The 21486-nt window shown below is 41.9% G+C and overlaps 1 protein-coding gene across 5 annotated transcripts in view; it reads left to right on the forward strand.

Moving 5' to 3' along the window:
• NEK4 (NIMA related kinase 4) overlaps nucleotides 1-21486 on the forward strand; it is a 59227-nt gene that overhangs the window by 30351 nt on the left and 7390 nt on the right. For 2 of the 5 annotated variants that reach the window (XM_063661091.1, XM_063661092.1), the window contains 4 exons: nucleotides 1360-1448; nucleotides 4527-4732; nucleotides 6437-6570; nucleotides 11337-13148. In XM_063661091.1, coding sequence (XP_063517161.1) covers nucleotides 1360-1448; nucleotides 4527-4732; nucleotides 6437-6570; nucleotides 11337-11516 — 609 coding nt within the window. In that variant the 3' untranslated portion in view covers nucleotides 11517-13148. Of the gene's footprint in view, nucleotides 1-1359; nucleotides 1449-4526; nucleotides 4733-6436; nucleotides 6571-11336; nucleotides 13149-21486 lie in introns of those variants that run through there. The other 3 variants (XM_054483957.2, XM_054483960.2, XM_063661093.1) reach the window with 2 other exon arrangements.

Raw genomic sequence — 21486 nt, forward strand, 5'->3', positions numbered from 1 at the left:
GTTGTGTTCACACCACTGTGCTTTAGCCTAGGTGACAGAGCAAGACTCTGTCTCAAAAATATAAATAAATAAATAAATAAATAAATAAATAACAGAACTTTCTAAGGGCTTGCACTAGGCAACACTTTGCTCAATCTGCTGTGATACCAACATACCCATCTGTGTCACCAGATTTGAGTCTCACTTGCTAATCATTCCTGTTTCTTATTTGTGTCAATGTAGTTTACCTTCTTGCCTGTAGATGATGTAGGGACACCATCTGGTGGCTAAATCGGTAATTACTAGGTTTCTAACCCATGTTCACCTCTCTGTATAATACTCTGGGAATTCTTCCTGCTCTTTGAAAGTATTGGATGTATTATTTCTTTAACTATATCATTTAGTTATTTCACTAATAGAGGCTGCCTTCTATATCTCAGAGTTGTAAGGTTTATGTGTATTTTTAGGTAATCCTTTAAAGCACTTTAACAGTCTCACATTAAGAGCAAGCTGAAGCTGGGCATGGTGGCTTGTGGGTGTTATCCCAGCTACTTGGGGAGGCCAAGGAAGGAGGATTGCTTGAGCCCAGGAGTTTGTGGCCAGCCTGGGCAACATAGTGACACCCGTGTATCCAAAAAAAAAAAAAGACAAGCTGAGGTTGCCTAGGTGATTTAAAATGCCAACATTCCTATAGAACAAGCCTTCTGCTTAGGAGTTGATAAACCAGAACTAGCCATCCACTGTCCTCTGGAAATTTCTTCACAGCGGAGACTCTCCAGGACCTTTGTAAAACTTCACCTTGGCCAGGCGCGGTGGCTCACGCCTGTAATCCCAGCACTTTGGGAGGCTGAGGCGGGCGGATCATGAGGTCAGGAGTTGGAGACCAGCCTGGCCAACATAGTGAAACCCTGTCTCTACTAAAAATACAAAAATTAGCTGGACGTTGTGGCACGTGCCTGTAATCCCAGCTACTCGGGAGGCTGAGGCAGGAAAATCGCTTGAACCAGAGAGTCGGAAGTTGCCGTGAGCCGAGATGGTGCCACTGCACTCTAGCCTGGCGACAGAGCAAGACTCTGTCTCAAAAAAACACAAAAATCAAAACAAAAAAAAACAAACAAAATGAAAAACTTCATCTGATGTTCTTCAGTTATTCTTGTGAACTTTATGAGTGAACTGGGATATCATATGGGTAAAATCACTTCAATGTTTTTTTCTTTTTGCCACAAATCATATGGGAACAATTTTTGTATTTGTTAGATTCTCCTGTTATATTGCACCTAGGAACGTACTGTGTCTAGTTGTTGCATCTAAGACTGGTTCAAGTATCACATTCTGGTTGTGTTGTCATGTAGAATTTTATTTCTTCCAAACATTTAATAGGAAAGGAAACTGATTCATTGTCTGTCTGAGGATGAGTCAAGTTCTTCTACAAGTTCAACTGATAAGTCAGATGGGGATTACAGGGAAGGGTAAGTTCTTGTTTTTCTGTCTCCCTTTATAAACTATTTCTGTTTTAATGAATATTAAATGTACATTTTCAGTAGTATTCAGATCTCTAGTGTTCCCACTGATAAAATTATAAATGGTTTGTGGCATATGCTGGAGCTGAAAGTGTCTCTTCTTTTTTTTTTTTTGAGACGGAGTTTCGCTCTTGTTGCCCAGGCTGGAGTGCAGTGGCATGATCTCGGCTCACTGCAACCTCCGCCTCCTGGGTTCAAGCGATTCTTCTGCCTCAGTCTCCCTAGTAGCTGGGATTACAGGCATGCGCCACCACACCTGGCTAATTTTGTATTTTTAGTAGAAACAGGGTTTCTCCATGTTGGTCAGGCTGGTCTTCTGACCTCAGGTGATCCGCCCGCCTCGGCCTCCCTAAGTGCTGAGATTACAGGTGTGAACCACTGCACCTGGCCAAAAATGTCTCTTCTATGCACACGTCTGATTTTCTTTTTTTTTTTTTTTTTTTGAGACGGAATCTTGCTCTGCCGCCCAGGCTGGAGTGCAGTGGCACGATCTCGGCTTGCTGCAACCTTTGCCTCCTGGGTTCAAGCAATTCTCCTGCCTCAGCCTCCCGAGTAGCTGGGACTACGGGCATGTACCACCACACCCTGCTAATTTTTTGTATTTTTAGTGGAGATGGGGTTTCACCGTATTAGCCAGGATGGTCTCGATCTCCTGACCTTGTGATCCACCTGCCTTGGCCTCCCAAAGGTGCTGGGATTATAGGCCTGAGCCACCGTGCCCGGCCACACATCTGATTTTCCTTCAGAATTCTTAAAGAATGTCTTCTTAGATGTGTAGATACATAGTTTTCATCAGATTTAGAAAAACTTTGGCTGGCCAGGTGCAGTGGCTCACGCCTGTAATCCCAGCACTTTGGGAGGCCGAGGCGGGCAGATCACTTGAGGCCAGGAGTTCAAGACCAGCCTGGCCAACATGGTGAAACCCTGTCTCTACTAAAAATTCAAAAAAGTTAGCTGGGCGTGGTGGCACATGCCTGTAATCCCAGCTACTCAGAAGGCTGAGGCAGGAGACTCACTTGAACCTGGAAGGTGGAGATTGCAATGAGCCAAGTGAGATCATGCCACTGTACTCCAGTCTTGGCGACAGAGCAAGACTCTAAAAAAAGAATAAAGAGGCCAGGCGCGTTGGCTCACGCCTGTAATCCCAACACTTTGGGAGGCCGAGGCAGGCAGATCGTGAGGTCAGGAGATCGAGACTATCCTGGCTAACACGGTGAAACCCCGTCTCTACTAAGAATACAAAAAAAATTAGCTGGGCGTGGTGGTAGGCACCTGTAGTCCCAGCTACTCAGGAGGCTGAGGCAGGAGAATGGTGTGAACCTAGGAGGTGGAGCTTGCAGTGAGCCGAGATTGTGCCAGTGCACTCCAGCCTGGGCGACAGAGTGAGACTCCCTCAAAAAAAAAAAAAAAAGAATAAAGAAAAACTTTGGCCATTATTTCGCTCTGTGCCCAGGCTGAAGTGCAGTGGCACGATCTCGGCTCACTGCAAGCTCCGCCTCCCGGGTTCACACCATTCTCCTGACTCAGCCTCCCAAGTAGCTGGGACCACAGGCACCCGCCACCATGCCTGGCTAATTTTTTGTATTTTTTTAGTAGAGACGAGGTTTCACTGTGTTAGCCGGGATGGTCTCGATCTCCTGACCTTGTGATCTGCCCACCTTGGCCTCCCAAAGTGCTGGGATTACAGGTGTGAGCCACCACGCCCCGCCTGGCCATTATTTCTTCACATTTTTTTTTTTGGACTTCTTCCTGCCCTCTTAGGGATTTCAATTACATGTATATTAGGCTCCTTAAATTTGTGCCACAGCTCACTGATGCTCTACTTATTTTTACTTTTCTAAAAAATATTTTATTTTATTTTATTTATTTATTTTTTGAGACAGAGTCTCACTCTGTCATCCAGATTAGAGTGCAGTGGCATGATTTCGGCTCACTGCAACCTCTGCCTCCTGAGTTCAAGATATTCTCCTGTCTCAGCCCCACCGAGTAGCTGGGATTACAGGCACTCGTCCAGCTACATTTTTGTATTTTTAGTAGAGACCGGGTTTCACCATATTGGCAAGGCTGGTCTCAAACTCCTGACCTCAGGTGATCTGCCCACCTTGGCCTCCCAGAGTGCTGGTATTACAGGCATGAGCCACTGCACCTGGCCTATTTTTACTTTTTCTGTTTCACATTTCATAGATTCTATTGTTATGTCTTTGAGTTCATTAATCTTTTCTTCTGCAGTGTCTAATCTGTTAATCCTATCCCGTGCATTTAATATATTGTATCTTTCATTTCTAGAAATTTGATTTGGGTCTTTTTTTAATGTCTTTGTGTCTCTCCTTAACATGTTCATGTTTTCTTCTACCTTGGCCATATGGAAGATATTTATACTACCCATTTTAATGTCCTCATTTATTAATTCTATCAGTCGTGTCACTTTTGGATATGTTTCTTATTAACTGATTTCTTTCTCTTCACAAATGTATATTTTCCTGCTTCTTTGCCCTTCTGGTTATTTTTGATGGGATGCTAGACACTGAATTTTACCTCATTGGAAGCTGGTATTTTGTGTTTCTTTAAATATTCTTGAGCTTTGTACTTGAGTATAGTTGTTACTTTGAAATAGGCAGAATTTGTACACAGAATCTGGGGCTGTTTCTTTTAGACTCTCTCCAAGGTTCCTGTCTCACTTTCTAGTGACAGTGGTTGTTCTGAACTCTGTCCTTTCTGTAGGCCCATAAGATTGTGAATTCTCTTGTACTTTGATCTGCCCATGGCCTGCCCTTAGGCTTAAAGGTGTTGACTCTTCTCCAAGATCTGCCTGCAGATTTTGTTTATTCTGCATTGCCTTTACATTGTTGAGTTTTGTATTTTGTCTAGAGTTTATAGTTGTTATTTGTGGAAGGGTCAGGTCAGTCTGTAGGAGCTTACTTGGACATTTCAAAGCAGAACTCCCGAAAGGTCGTTTTGCACGTAATTTTTTAATGAAAAATTTTCATGAAGCCAATTAAATAACAAAGGGATATTTTTTTCCCTCAGGAAAGATCAGACAAATGAAATTAATGCCTTGGTACAATTGATGACTCAGACACTGAAACTAGATTCTAAAGAGAGCTGTGAAGATGTCCTGGTAGCAAACCCAGTGTCAGAATTCAAACTTCATCGGAAATATCGGGACACACTGATACTTCATGGGAAGGTTGCAGAAGAGGCAGAGGAAATCCATTTTAAAGAGCTACCTTCAGGTGATCAGCTTATTATTATTTTTTGTTTTTTAGACGGAGTCTCACTCTGTCACCCAGGCTGGAGTGCAGTAGCGTGATCTTGGCTCACTGTAACCTTTGCCTCCCGGGTTCAAGTGATTCTCCTGCTTCAGCCTCCTGAGTAGCTGAGACTACAGGCATGTACCACCACGCCCGGCTAATTTTTGTATTTTTGTTAGAGGTGGGGTTTCACCATGTGGCCAGGCTGGTCTTGAACTCCTGACTTAGGTGATCTTCCCACCTTGGCCTCCCAAAGTGAGGGATTACAGGCGTGAGCCACCACTCCTAGCCTAGTTTATTCTTTTACAGCAAACTGGAGAGCATGTGTTTATTGGAGAACTGTGTCAAAACAAGGAACTAATGCCTATAAATTTTTTTTGTGTTTTTAAAATTATTTCATTTGCATATCTCCATAAAAGGTATATCCTGTGTTATGCAACAGAGGTATTCCTGAAAAGTTACATGAAAATTGATTTTTAAAAATAAATAAATAGACAAATGTTTGTGGTTTTTCATGTGACTTTTCTTCAAGTTAGACAGTTGTGATTTTTTTAGGTTTAAGAGATGGTAGTGAAGCTTAAGTTCATACGTAAATTGTAAGTCATTAAACCAAACTCTTGTCATAGGGGAAAAAGAATGTCAGTATAACAAGATTTTTTAAAAAACAGGCCTGCTGGGTATGGTGGCTCATGCCTGTACTTTGGGAGGCTGAGGAGGGCAGATTGCTTGAGTCCAGGAGTTTGAGACCAGCCTGGGCAACATGATGAAAACTTGTGTCTACAAAAAATACAAAAATTAGCCAGGCATAGTGGCTCATGCCTGTAGTCCCAGCTACTCAGGCGGCTGAGGTAAGATGATTTCTTGAACCCAGGAGGTTGAGGCTGCAGTGAGCCATGAGCATGCCACTGCACTCCAGCCTGAGTGACAGAGCAAGACCCTGTCTCAAAAAATCAAATGAAATGAAATAAAAATAAAATAGTAAAATAAAATACCAAAAAAAAAAAGGCCTGGTGTGGTATAATCATGCCTGTAATCTCATTGCTTTGGGAGGCCAAGGTGGGAGGATTGCTTGAGGCCAGGAGTTCAAGACCAACCGGGACAACATAGACCCCATCACTACAAAAAATTTAAGAATTAGTTGGAGATGGTAGTGCATTCCTGTAGTTCTGGCTACTTGGGAGGCTGAGGCAGGATGATTGCTTGAGCCCAGGAATTAGAGTCTATAGTGAGCTATGGTCACACTGTACTACATCCCTATGACAGTGCAAGACCCTGTCACTTAAAAATAATTGGCTGGGCGCAGTGGCTCATGCCTGTAATCCCAGCACTTTGGGAGGCTGAGGCGGGCGGATCACGGGTCAGGAGATCGAGACCATCCTGGCTAACACAGTGAAACCCTGTCTCTACTAAAAATACAAAAAATTAGCCGGGCGTGGTGGTGGGCCCCTGTAGTCCCAATTAGACGGGAGGCTGAGGCAGGAGAATGGCGTGAACCCAGGGGGCGGAGCTTGCAGTGAGCTGAGATCACATGCCTGGGTGACAGAGCAAGACTCCATCTCAGAAATAAAATAAATAAATAAAATAAAATACAATAAAATAAAATACAAAATTTTAAAAAATTGCAGTGTTCTTGCTATAGTGGTAAAAGTGTTTATTTTTCCCTTTGTCTTTGTTGTTGCCTTTTAGCTATCATGCCAGGTTCTGAAAAGATCAGGAGACTAGTTGAAGTCTTGAGAACTGATGTAATTCGTGGCCTGGGAGTTCAGCTTTTAGAGCAGGTGTATGATCTTTTGGAGGAGGAGGATGAATTTGAGAGAGAGGTGAGTGTCTCATTAGCTGTATCAAGCTGCTTATGTTATAGAATTTTTTAAACAACCTTTTGAAATATAAATCACACATAATTCACTCATCTAAAGTGTACAATTCAATGATTTTTAATGTGTTTACAGTGTTGTACAATCATTACCACAATCGATATTAGAATAGTTTCATTACCCCCCAAGAAACCCTGCACCTGTTAGCAGTCACTCCCCATGGTCTGCATTGCCAAATCTGAAGTCATGAAGATTTATTTTTATATTTCTTCTAAGAGTTTTTTTAGTTTTAGCTCTTTTAGGTCTTTGGACACTTTTTTTTTTTTTTAAGGAAAATTTAAACTTTAGCTTGGGCGTGGTGGGTCACTCCTGTAATCACAGCACTTTAGGAGGCTGAGGTGGGTGGATCACCTGAGGTCAGGAGTTCCAGACCAGCCTGGCCAACGTGGTGAATGGTGAAAGCCCATCTCTACTAAAAATACAAAAATTAGCTGGGCATGGTGGCACGCACCTGTAATCCCAGCGGCAGGGGAGGCTGAGGCAGGAGAATTGTTTGAACCTAGGAGGCAGAGGTTGCAGTGAGTCAAGATTATGCTACTGCACTCTAGCTTGGGTGACAGAGCAAGACTCTGTCTCAAAAAAAATAAAATAAACTGTATTACCTATTACCTAAAACATGAGAACTATGTACATTCTAAATCAAAGAGTTACAAATTACAGTGCCAGCAGTTAAATGTGAATCATACTCAAGAATTATATTGGTAGTTTTCTTTTTTTTAAATGAAATTTCATTTTATTCTGATAAAGACTAATGTGTGCCTGATCACCTAATGATAATCCATAAGTTTGGTAATTCACAACATTTTTAGAAAGCACATAATATTAACATTCAAATAAAGCATTATGGAAAGTTTTATAATGAAATGCTAGTTGGGCAGGGATGGGTGGGACAAAAAAGAATGAAGTGTTTACTATAATTCTTTTTTTTTTTTTTTTTTTTATGAGATGGAGTCTCACTCTGTCGCCTAGGCTGGAGTGCAGTGGTGCGATCTCAGCTCACTGCAAGCTCTGCCTCCCCGGTTCACTCCATTCTCCTGCCTCAGCCTCCCGAGTAGCTGGGACTGCAGGTGCCCGACACCACGCCCGGCTAATGTTTTGTATTTTTAGTAGAGACTGGGTTTCACTGTGTCAGCCAGGATGGTCTTGATCTCCTGACCTCATGATCTGCCCACCTCAGCCTCCCAAAGTGCTGGGATTACAGGCGTGAGCCAACGGGCCCGGCCTTCTATAATTATTTTTAAAAACCTTGGTTCATCTTGAAAGATCGATGGATTTTTAAAATATCAGAAGAAAAGGAAAATAAATTTCCCCCCCGCCACAAATACATAAGAACCAGTTACTGGCACTTGTATTTTAAGTACCTGGAAAAAAACAGGACAGATTTTTAAAGGCAATTAATAACAGCTGTTACAAGGGCTTGTTTCATTTGATTTAGCACCAAGTAAAATAAGAGTAAATATGCCATGGAAGACATAGTCGAGTTTTTCCTCCACTTCTCATATTGCCCCACTTCTCCTACCAGACCACACAGTACATCAGCAACCATCCTTGTTGCCCCACTAAGGAATCACTTTAGATTCCAATTTTTAAATGGCTGGTCAGATGACACCAGTAGAGTTCTTTCCCCTTAAGATAAGGTGGCAGTGAATGCTAACAGGTATCAATTTCTCTGATCAGAAACAAACAACTCCTTCAGGAAATTAACTTACTTTCCTGATCCTTGTTAACCTATCATGTAAATTCTTTTTATTGGCACACCTGTTTACTAATTATGATTGATTGCTATTTATGGCAAAGGGACGTTCCCCAGGCATGCCTGAGCTATTTACTAAAGACAAAGTGTGCTTATTTACATAGTGCCATGGGTTTTCTCTTTTTCTTTTATTTTTGGGAGGGGTGTACAATACCTTGTTATTTATCGGGGCAGATCTCATACATTGGATCAAAAAGAGAAACTGGTAAGTAGATCGTAAAACACATTTCTTAACCTGAGTAACATCTGTAAACATAGACTTTAACTACATTTTGTTGAAAAATTCATTCAACTTTCGTGTTTACCCAAGAACTTACAATGTCGGTTTCTGACATAAATAATAACCCTCAGTACATATGTATTTTCAAAAGAAAACAAGTGATCTTAAAGTAATATTTTTATCTATGCTAATTGATACATTTTTACAGCAAATTGAAAATTCTGAGTAAACTGAAAGTGTGTTTAACACCAAAATAAATTTTACTCTAACAAATGTTTTAAAAGTTTAGACATCTCTGATGTTTTTGAAGATAACTGGATAAAACACACTAGATAATTTCAAAAGATGAATCTTAGTATCTATCTCATTTGATACTTCCTTAGTATTCAGAATAAAATTAGTAGAAATAAAAGTAGTATACTTTTCAAAGAATTCATATATACTGGAAGTCTTAGGAATAGCAGCTTCTAAATGGAAAGCCTAAGAGGTTTGCTCATCTTACTCGTTACATGTATTTCTCCTCATGGAGTAACTGAAGAACTTTCTGGCTTGTTTGTGGAATTTTAGTTGGTAGGAAAGCATATACATAGGGCCAAATCTTCTTGGTTTCTGTTCTGGAGAATGTTTCCATTACCCCTTTTTTTTTGGTAATATTCTAAGACTGGCTTTGTTTCAGCTCACAAGCCTTTAGTCTCTTGATAACCATCTCTGGTTTATCATCCTCTTGCTGAATGAGAGGCTCCCCAGTCAGATCATCAATGCCAACAGTTTTGGGAGGGTTGAATTCAATGTTGTAGACTTGGCCACTGGCAGGATGAATTGTTCTGGTAGTTTTGATTAAACTCTCTACTCCGATATAACTGTTCTGTCTTTTTTTTTTTTTTTTTTTTTTTGAGACGGAGTCTCGCTGTGTCACCCAGGCTGGAGTGCAGTGGCGCGATCTCGGCTCACCTCCACCTCCCAGGTTCAAGCAATTCTTTTGCCTCAGCCTCCCTAGTAGCTGGGACTACTGGCGTGCACCACCACACATGGCTAATTTTTATTTTTGTATTTTTAGTAGGGACAGGGTTTCGCCATGTTGGCCAGGATGGTCTTGACCTCTCTTTTTTTTTTTTTTTTTTTTGAGTTGGAGTCTCACTCTGTTACCTAGCAGGCTGAAGTGCAGTGGCATGATATTGGCTCACCACAACCTCCACCTCCTGGGTTCAAGCAATTCTCCTGCCTCTGCCTCCCGAGTAGCTGGGATTACAGGCGCCCGCCACCACGCCTGGCTAATTTTTGTATATTTAGTAGAGACGGGGTTTCACCATTTTGGCCAGGCTGGTCTTGAACTCCTGACCTCATGATCCACCCGCCTCAGCCTCCCAAAATGCTGGGATTACAGGCGTGAGCCACCGCGCCTGGCCTATGGTTTCGATCTCTTGACCTCATGATCCATACGTCTTGGCCTCCTCAAGTGCTGGGATTACAGGCGTGAACCACTGTGCCTGGCCAACTGTTCTCTCTTTATATATTATTTTTATATATATTATCTTTATATTTGTAAGGTTACCTTTCAGTGTGTGGATCAGTAGATGGGTACTGAGGCTTGAATGCAAACTGAATTCTTTGCCACATTTATTACACTTACAACGTTTGTGACCTATGCAAGTCCTCCAATGTTGTGTTAGCTATGAAGTACGACTGAAGGCGTTGCCACATTTTTGCATCTGTAAGGTGTGCGGCGAATTCTCTCCAGTATGAATTTTCCAATGTCATGCAAGGTGTAAATTTTGATTCACCTTGCCACTTGAATTACACTTGTAAGGTCTCTCTCCAGTATGAATTATCTGATGGTTGATTAGGTATAACTTGTGTCCGAAGACCTTGCCGCATTCACTATATTTGTAAAGTTTCTCTCCAGTATGGATTAGAAGATGGGCCGTAAGTCCTGAATGCTTGCTAAATGCTTTCAACGTTTGTTACATTTGTAAGGCTTCTCTGTACTATGAATTATTTGATGCCGTGCAATTGACCAAAGACCTTGCCACATTCATTACATGTGTAAGGTTTTTCTGCAGTACGACTTCTCTGTTGAGTGAGGGAAAATTTGTGCCTGAAGTTCTTGTACACTCATTACATTTGTAAGGTTTTTCTCCAGTATGGATTACAAGATGGGCAGTAAGTCCTGAACACTCTTTAAATGCTTTACCACATTCGTTACATTTGCGAGGCCTCTCTCCAGTATGAATTCTTTGATGTTGTGCAAAGTTTGAATTGCTGTTAAACACTTTGTGACAGTCAGTACGTTTATAAGGCTTCTGTCCAGTATGAATTCTCTAGTGATCTACAAGGTGTGGATTGCAACTAAAGACCTTGCCACATTACTGCATTTGTAAGGTTTATCTGCAGTATGGATTACTTGATGATTAGTAAGGCTTGCAGACACTCTAAAAACTTTGCCATCTTAACTACGTTCATAAGATTTTTCCTCTAATGTGTGCTTTGTCTTCTTGTGGGAATAATGGGAAATCAATGAAATCATTTCTGTATTTATTTAAAGCATGTGTTTTAACACTAGAAGAAGTTTTTTGAAGTGGTGGAACTGAGGAACTATGGTTTGTAAACTTTTCAATTTGATTACTTCCATAAATTTTCCTTCCAGCTTAAAATAGCTGCAATTCAGGCAGATGTGACTGAAGGGTTAATCCAAGTTGATTTTTAATAGGCTCATTTTCTGTATTACTTCCCAATGTACAGCTCCTCCCTGTGTTCACACCTTTGATGCATTCCCTGCCATCTGGATTGTTTGCTATCTTCACCCTGCAGAGTCCAGAGCTCTCGCTTTGTCTCCAACATGGAGATAATGCTCAGGTCAGGAAGACAGATTCCCGGGAAGACCAGGTTCCTGTAGTTCTCCTACATCACTTCCCTGTATAAAGCCCTCTGTGCAGGGTCTAGTTATTTCCACTCCTCCTGAGAGAATTCTGTAGCCACATCCATGAATGTCAAGTGACGCTGAGTAAGAGTCATTCCTGATTCCTTTTCTTTCCTCTTCTTTCTCTTCTGGGCTTCTTCATCACACAGCCTGACTCACAAGAAATCAATCTGTGGCTGGGTGCGGTGGCTTACGCCTGTAATCCCAACACCTTGGGAGGCTGAGATGGGTGGATCACGAGGTCAGGAGATTGAGACCATCCTGACTTAACATGGTGAAACCCCGTCTCTACTAAAAATACAAAAAAGCCGGGCGTAGTGGCGGGCGCCTATAGTCCCAGCTACTCGGGAGGCTGAGGCAGGAGAATGGCATGAACCCAGGAGGCGGAGCTTGTAGTGAGCCAAGATCGCACCACTGCACTCCAGCCTGGGCAACTGAGAGAGACTGTCTCAAAAAGAAAAAAAAAAATCAATCTGTGAGGCCGGGTGCGGGGTGGCTCACGCCTGTAATCCCAGCATGTGTTAGTCTGTTCTCACACTGCTAATAAAGACATACCTGAGATTGGGTAGTTTATAAAGAAAAGAGGATTAATTGACTCACAGTTCCATATGCTTGGGGAGGCCTTAACAATCATAGCAGATGGTGAAGGGGAAGCAAGACATGTCTTACATGGCAGCAGGCAAGAGAGTGTGTGCAGGGGGACTGCCCTTTATAAAACCGTCAGATCTCGTGAGACTTACTATCACGAGAACCGCCTGGGAAAAACCCGCCCCCATGATTCAGTTACCTCCCACCGGGTCCCTCCCACGACACGTGGGGATTATGGGAGATACAATTCAAGATGAAATTTGGGTGGGGACACAGCTAAACCATACTTTTGGAGGACGAGGTGGGCAGATTGCCTGAACTCAGAAGTTTGAGACGGGCCTGGGCAACATGGCGAGGCTCCTGTGTGTGCTGTGGCATGACCTTCATGTGATCCGCTTCCAGGTCTCATTGGACACATTTGAGTTAATTCTTGTATATGGCATGATGAAGTAAAGCTCCAACTTCATTATGTATGTGGCTGTCCTGTTGTTCCATCACCATGTGTTGCAAAGACTATTTTTTCACCTTGTTAAAAATCAGTTGACTATAGACACATGAGCTTATTTCTGGACTCTCATTTCTATTCCGCTGATCTATATATCTATCCTTATGCCACTAACACACTTTGCTTACTGTTACTTTGGAGTAAGGTTTGAAATCAGGAAGGGTGAGTCCTCCACTATTATTCTTTCTCAAGATTGTTTTGGTTATTCTGGGTCCCTTGCAATTACATATGAATTTTAGAATTTGCTTGTCAGTTTCCACAAAGAAGCCAGCTGTCGTAAAGGAATTCAGAGAAGAAAGAAAAGTATGTTTGTAAATTTTGTTGTTGTAACTCTATCATTTCTGGATCTCTTTATTTGTTCCTTTGGATTCAACTTTCCATGTGGAGTCATTTCTGTAGCCTAATACAGCTTTGCTCCCACTCACCTCGTTTGTTATTGGCAAATATATTACATTTCTATATGTTATAGGCTCAACAATATATACATGTTTTAAAATTGTAATAAAATGGAGATAAAATATACCATTTTAGCCATTTTAAAGCGTCCAGTTCAGTGGTATTAAGTACATTCACATTGTTGTACAACACTCACCACCATCTATCATCAGAACTTTTTTCATGTTGCAAAACTGAAACTTTACACCCATTTAACAATAGTTCCCATTTCCTGCCCCCACCAGCCCCTGGCAACCACCCATCTACTTTCTGTCTCTGAACTTGACTATCCTAAGCATTTACACAAAGCTGAGACATAAAAAGTAAAACTGGCCCACAAAGAAAGCTCTATGCTCAGATGCTTTACTGGTGAATTTTTCCAACCATCTAAGAAAGAAAGAACACCAATCCTGCACAAAGTCTTCCAGAATACTTTAAGAGGAGATACTTCCCACCTTATCCACAAAACCAGCACAACTCTGACATCAAAACTCAACAAGGACACTACATGAAAAACTATCAGATCAATATCTCTCATGAGCAGAGGTGAAAAAAAACTTTAATCATCTGGATTTTGTTAAAGATTTTCAAATGAATGTTCATAAGGGATATTCATATGCATTTCTCTTTTCCTGTAGTGTCCCTGTCTGGCCCCAGCACCAGGGCATTGTCGTCGGCCTCATAAAATGAACCAGGAATTACCCCTTCCTCCTCAACTCTCTGGAAAAGTTTGAGAAGGATTGGCATCAGTTCCTCTCCCAATGTTTGGTAGAATCACCAGCAAAGCCATCAGGTCTAGGACCTTTCCTTTTTGGGAGTTTGTTGATGATTGATTCATTCTCCTTACACTAGTTATGGGTCTATTCAGATTTTCTATTTCTTTGTGATTCAGTCTCAGTAGATTTTATGTTTCTAGGAATGTGTCCATTTCATCTAGGTTTATGCAACTTGTTGGCATACAGTTGTTCATAGTTCTCTTACGATTCTTTTTTATTTTATTTATTTATTTTTGAGATGGAGTCTCGCTCCGTCACCAAGCTGGAGTGCAGTGGTGCAATTTCAGCTCACTGCAATCTCTGCCTCCCGGTTTCAAGTGATTCTCCTGCCTCAGCCTCCCGAGTAGCTGGGATTACAGGCACATGCCACCACACCCAGCTAATTTTTGCATTTTTAGTAGAGATGGGGTTTCACTATGTTGGCCAGGAGGTCTTGATCTCCTGACCACGTGATCCGCCCACCTCGGCTTCCCAAAGTGCTGGGATTACAGGCATGAGCCACCATGCCCAGCCAATTCTTTTTATTTCTGTAGAGCTGGTAGTAATGTATCCATTTTAATTTCTTATTTTGGTAATTTGAGTCTTTTTTTTTTTTTGGCTAGTCAAGTGAAGCAAACTTTTTTTTTTTTTTTTGAGACAGTCTTGCTCAGCCGCCCAGGCTAGAGTGCAGTGGCATGATCTTGGCTCACTGCAACCGCCGTCTCCTGGGTTCAAGTGATTCTCCCATCTCAGCCTCCCAAGTAGCTGGGATTACAGGCAACCGCCATCATGCCTGGCTAATTTTTGTATCTTAGTAGAGATGGGGTTTCACCATGTTGGCCAGTCTGGTCTTGAACTCCTGACCTCAGGTGATCCACCCGCCTTGGCCTTCCAAAGTGCTAGGATTACAGGTGTGAGCCACCGTGCCTGCCCTTTTTTTTTTTTTAATTTAAAATATTTGAAACAGGCTTTCGCTCTATCCCCCAGGCTGGAGTGCAGTATCAGGGGAACCCGCCCCCAATATTTCAACGTAGGTTCTTTCTACTTTCCATAAGTGTCGGCCAGCTGAGAAATAAAGAGAAAGAGTACAAAGAGAGGAATTTTACAGCTGGGCCTCTGGGGGTGACATCACATATCGGTAGGACCGTGATGCCCACCTGAGCCTTAAAACCAGCAAGTTTTTATTAAGGATTTCAAAAGGGGAGGGGTGTACAAACAGGGAGTAGGTCACAAAGATCACATGCTTCAAAGGGCAAAAGGCAGAACAAATATCACATGCTTCTGAGGAAACAGGACAAGGGCAAAATCAGAACTACTGATAAGGGTCTATCTTCAGCTGTGCACATATTGTCTTCATAAACATCTTAAACAACAGAAAACACGGTTCGAGAGCAGAGAACCGGTCTGACCACAAATTTACCAGGGCGGAGTTTTTCCCCCACCCTAACAAGCCTGAGGGTACTGCAGGAGACCAGGGCGTATTTCAGTCCTTATCTCAACCGCATAAGACAGACACTCCCAGAGCAGCCATTTATAGACCTCCCCCTAGGAATGCATTTCTTCCCAGGGTATTAATTATTAATATTCCTTGCTAGGAAAAGAATTTAGTGATATCTTTCCTACTTGCACGTCTGTTTATAGGCTCTCTGCAAGAAGAAAAATATAGCTCTATTTTGCCTGACCCCTCAGGCAGTCAGACCTTATGGTTGTCTTCCCTTGTTCCCTGAAAATTGCTGTTATTCTGTTCTTTTTCAAGGTGCACTGATTTCATATTGTTCAAACACACATGTTTTACAATCAATTTGAACAGTTAACACAATTATCGCAGTGGTCCTGAGGTGACGTACATCCTCATCTTAGGAAGATAACAGGATTAAGAGATTAAAGTAAAACAGGTGTAAGAAATTATAAAAGTATTATTTGGGAACTGATAAATGTCCATGAAATCTTCACAATTTATGTTCCTCTGCCGTGGCTCCAGCCGGTCCTTCTGTTCGGAGTCCCTGACTTCCTGCAACAGTGCAGTGGTGCAATTTTGGCTCGCTGCAACCTCTACCTCCCAGGCTCAAGTGATCCTCCCACCTCAGCCTCTAGAATAGCTGGGACTACAGGCGTGGGGCACCACGTGCAGCTAATTATTTTTGTACTTTTTGTAGAGATGGGCTTTCACTGTGTTCCCCAGGCTGGTCTTGAACTCTTGGGCTCAAGTGATCCGCCTGTGTCAGCCTCCTAAAGTACTGGGGTTACAGGTGTGAGCTACTATGCCTGGCACCTTAATTTTTTAAATTTTTTGTAGAAACAGGGTCTGTCGATATTGCCCAGGCTGGTCTCGAACTCCTGACCTCATGCAATCCTCTCATCTATGTCTCCCAAAGTGCTGGGATTACAGTCATTGGCCACCGTGCCCAGCCCAAGATCTTTCTGTTTTAATGTAAGTGTTTACAGCTATAAATTCCCACCTTAGCACTGCTTTTGCTTAATTCCAAAGGTTTCGGTATATTGTTTTTTATTTTCATTTGTCTCTAAGTATTTTCTAATTTTCCTTTTGATTTCTTCTTTGATCCATTGGTGATTTAAGAGTGTGTTATTTAGACTGGGCACAGTGGCTTATGCCTGTAATCCCAGCACTTTGGGAGGCTGAAGTGGGTGGATTACTTGAGGTCAGGAGTTCACACCAGCCTGTCCAACCTGTGAAACCCTGTCTCTACTAAAAATACAAAAATTAGCTGGTTGTGGTGTTGGGCACCTGTGATCCCAGCTACTCAAGAGGCTGAAGCAGAATTGCTTGAACCTGGGAGGTGGAGGTTGGAGTGAGCCGAGGTCACACTACCACACTCCAGCCTGGGTGACTCCATCTCAAAAACAAAAAGTGTTATTTGGTTCCCACAAATTTGGGAATTTTAGTTTTCCTTGTTACTGATTTCTAACTTCATCCCACTGTGGTTGGAGAAGATATTCTGTGTGCTATCTTTTCTTTAAAATCTATTGAGACAATTTGTGGTCTATCCTGGAGAATGACCCATGGGCACTTGAGAAGAATGCATATTCTATTGTTAGGTAAAGAATTTTAGATGTAGGTCAGGCGCGGTGGCTCACGCCTGTAATCCCAGCATTTTGGGAGGCTGAGGCTGGTGTATCACCCAAGGTCAGGAGTTCAAGACCAGCCTGACCAGCATGGTGAAACTCTGTCTCTACTAAAAATACAAAATTAGCCGGGCATGGTGGTGCACACCTGTAATCTCAGCTACCAGAGAGGCTGAGGCAGGAGAATCGCTTGAACCCGGGAGGCAGAGGTTGTGGTGAGCTAAGATCGAGCCATTGCACTCTAGCCTGGGCAACAAGAGTGAAACTCTGTCTCAAAAAAAAAAAAAAAAAAAAAAGAGTTTTAGATGCCCGTTAGATGTAGTTGGTTTACTGCATTGTTCAAGTCCTCTTATTTATTTATTTGAGACGGAGTCTCACTCTGTCACCCAGGCTGGAGTGCAGTGGCGCCATCTCAGCTCACTGCAACCTCCACCTCCCAGGTGCAAGCAGTTCTCTGCCTCGGCCTTCGAGTAGCTGGGACTACAGACACCTGCCACCACGCCCAGATAATTTTTGTATTTTTAGTAGAGATGGGGTTTCACCATCTTGGCCAGGCAGGTCTTGAACTCCTGACCTTGTGATCCACCTGCCTCAGCCTCCCAAAGTTCTGGGATTACAGGTGTGAGCCACTGTGCCCGGTCAAGTCCTCTGTTTTTTTTTTTTTTTTTTTTTTTTTGGGACGGAGTCTCGCTCTGTTGCCCAGGCTGGAGTGCAGTGGCGTGATCTCAGCCCACTGCAAGCTCTACCTCCCGGATTCACAGCATTCTCCTGCCTCAGTCTCCCCAGTGGCTGGGTCTACAGGTGCCCGCCACCATGCCCAGCTAATTTTTTTGTATTTTTAATAGAGATGGGGTTTCACCGTGTTAGCCAGGATAGTGTCAATCTCCTGAGCTCGTTATCTGCCTGCCTTGGCCTCCCAAAGTGCTGGGATTATAGGCGTGAGCCAGCACGCCCAGCCCCAAGTCCTCCATTTTCTTAATTATCTTCTGCCAGGTTGTTCTGTCCATTATTGAGAGTGGGGTATTAAAGTCTGCAACTATTAGTCATGGTTTGTTTTTTACACCTAAAAACAAACCATCAATATCCTCATTTGTACATTTAGGTGCATAAATGTTAATAATTGTTCTAATCTTCTTGCTGTATATGTCTCCTTTTTTGTCTCTTATAACCTTTTTTTAATTTAAAGACTATTTTGTCTGATATTTGTAAAGCCATCCCTAATCTCCTTTGGTTACAATTTATGTGAAATATTTTTTTCAAAATTTTTACTTGCAATCTTTTTGTGTCTTTAGATATAGAATCTCTTATAGATAGCATATAGGTGGATTCTGTGTTTTTTTTAAATCCATTCTGCCAATTTCTATCTTTGGAGGGTTTAATCCATTTACATTTAAAGTAATTATTGATAAGGAGGGATTTACGTTATTTTACTAATTTATGTTCTGTATGCATTATAGTTTTTTAATTCCTTATTTCCTGCATTACTGTCTTCTTTTGTGTTTAGTTTATTTTTTTGTAGTGAAAAATTTTAATATAATATGTAACATGTCCTGTAACTGTTTTCTCTGTGATTACCATGGAGATTATATTTAATGTCCTAAAATTATAATACTCTAGTTTGAATTTATGCCAGCTTAACTTCAATAACATACAAAAACTCTACCTTTTAACAGCTCTGCCCCAACTCCTTCTAGTTATTGATGTCACAAAAGTATATCTTTGTACATTATATGTTGTTTTTTTTTTGAGAGAGAGTCTTGCCCTGTTGCCCAGGCTGGAGTGCAGTGGCGCAGTCTCGGCTCACTGCAAGCTCCGCCTCCCAGGTTCACTCCATTCTCCTGCCTCAGCCTCCCGAGTAGCTGGGATTACAGGCGCCCGCCACCATGCCTGGCTAATTTTTTTTTGTATTTTTAGTAGAGACGGGGTTTCACCATGTTAGCCAGGATGGTCTCGATCTCCTGACCTCGTGATCCACCCACCTCAGCCTCCCAAAGTGCTGGGATTACAGGCGTGAGCCACGGTGCCCGGCCTATACATTGTATGTTTAAAAACAGGATCTAAAAATTGGTTTTTAAAATGCATTAGTCTCTTAAATTGTATGGAAAACAAAATGTGGAATTGCAAACCAAAGTTACAGTAATATTAGCTTTTAGTCTAATTGTTTTGTAATGTATTAGCCTCTTAAATCTTGTAGAAAACAAAAAAAGAAATTACAAACAGTTGTTACAATAATACTAGCTTTTATAGTTGCCCATCTGTTTACCTTTACCAAAGAGATTTCTTTTACAAATATATTTTTTATTGTTAATCAACAAATCATAATTGTGCGTATTTATAGAGTACAATGTGATGTTCTGATATATGTACACAATGTGGTTTGATTAAATCAAGCTAATCAACATATCAGTCACCTCAAGTATTTATCATTTTGTTGTGATGAGGACATTTGAAATTCTCTTAGCAATTTTGAAATATGTAATACATTATTATTAAATGTAGTCACCATGTTGTGCAGTGTTATCTCAAAATACTTACTCGTGCTGTATAACTGAACCTTGTACCCTTTGACCAACACCTGCCCATTCTCCCCACCCTTAGGCCTCTGGTAAACACCATTCTCCTGTCTGTTCCTATGAATTTGATTAATCTGATTGTTTTTAGAGATTTTTCGTTCTTCATAAAGCTTCAAGTTATTTATTGTCATTTCCTTTCAACCCACAGAATTCCCTTGAATATTTCTGATAGGGAATATCTAGTGTTAATCAGATTTATCTGGAAATGTCTTGATTTCTCCCTCACTTTTGAAGGGCATTTTTGCCAGATACAGTATTCTTGGTATTTTTTCTTTTAGCATTTTGAATATATTAGCACACTGCTTTCTGGCCTCCACAGTTCCTGATGAAAAAACCCGTTGGTAATCTTATCCTTTGTATGTGATAAGTTGCTTCTCTCATGCCGTCTTCGGGATTCTCTCTTTGTCTTTGTCTTTTGACAGTTTGTGTGTGTGTGTGTGTGTGTGTGTGTGTGTGTGTGTGTGTGTGTGTGTGTTTTAAGACAAAGTCTCACTGTCCCCAGGGTGGAGTGCAGTGGCGCCATCTTGGCTCACTGCAACCTCTGTCTCCCGGGTTCAAGCAATTTTTGTGACTCAGCCTCCTGTGTAGCTGGAATCACAGGCATGTGGCATCACATGGGGCTAATTTTAGTATTTTAGTAGAGACAGGGTTTCACCATGTCATCCAGGTTGGTCTTGAACTCCTGACCTCAAGTAATCCACCCACCGTGGCCTCCCAAAGTGCTAGGATAACAGGTGTGAGCCACTGAGCCTGGCCGTGTCTTTTTACAGTTTGATTATAATGTATTTCAGTTAGACTCTTGAGTTCATCCTACTTGGAGTTTGTTGAGCCTCTTGGATGTTTGTATTTATTTTGTCTTTTAAATATTTGTCTTTCATCAAACTTGTGAATTTTTCAGCTATTATTTCTTCAGATCATTTATCTGATCCCCTCTCTCTCCTCTTTCTCTGGGACTCCCACATTGCTTACGTTGGGCTGCTTGATGGTGTTCTATAGGTCCTTTAAGCTCTGTTCACTTTCTGTATTCTTTTTTCTTCCTGTTTTTCAGACTTGATACTTTTAATTATCCTATCTTCAAGTTCACTATTTCTTTCTTCTCCTTGCTCAGATCTGCTTTTTCATTGCAGTTATTGTACTTTTCATCTTCAGAATTTCTTTTTTTCAGACCGGGCATGGTGGCTCATGCCTGTAATCCCAGCACTTTGGGAGGCTGAGCCAGGCAGATGACTTAAGGTCAGGAGTTCGACCAGCCTGACCAACATGGTAAAACCCCGTCTACACTAAAAGTACAACAATTAGGCACGGTGGCATGCACCTGTAATTCCAGCTACACAGGAGGCTGAGACACGAGAATCGCTTGAACCTGGGAGATGGAGGTCACAGGTTCTACTGCCCTTCAGCCTGGGTGATAAAGCAAGACTCCATCTCAAAAAAAAAAAAATTATTTTTTTCTTTTCATGTCTTTCTCTTTACTGATATTTGTTTTATTTATACATCATTTTATTTTATTTTGAGACAGGGTCTCCTTCTGTCTGGAGTGCAGTGGTGCAATGACAGCTCCCTGCAGCCTCAAACTTCCTGGGCACAAGTGATCCTCCCGCCTTAGCTTCTCAAGTGGCTGGAACTGCAGGCACGTGCCACCATACTTAGCTAATTTTAAAATTTTTTTGTAGAGACAGGGTCTCGTTATGTTGCCCAGACTGGTCTCAAACACCTGGTCTCAACTAATCCTCCTGCCTTGACTTCCCAAAGTACTTACATTTCAGGTGTGAGCCACTATGCCTGGCCACATAATTACATAACTTTTTTTTTCTGAGACAGAGTCTTGCTCTGTCGCTCAGGCTAGAGGGCAATGGAATAGTCATGGCTCACTGCAGCCTGGGCTGAGGTCATCCTCCCACCTCAGCCTCCCAGGTAGCCAGGACTGTAGGAGCATGCCACCACACCCAGCTAGTTTTTTTGTACATTTTGTAGAGACGGGGTTTCGCCATGTTACCCAGGCTGCTCTCAAACTCCTGGCCTCAAGCAATCT

The sequence above is a fragment of the Pongo pygmaeus genome, chromosome 2, assembly GCF_028885625.2.
Source record: "Pongo pygmaeus isolate AG05252 chromosome 2, NHGRI_mPonPyg2-v2.0_pri, whole genome shotgun sequence".
Classification (NCBI taxonomy): domain Eukaryota; kingdom Metazoa; phylum Chordata; class Mammalia; order Primates; family Hominidae; genus Pongo; species Pongo pygmaeus.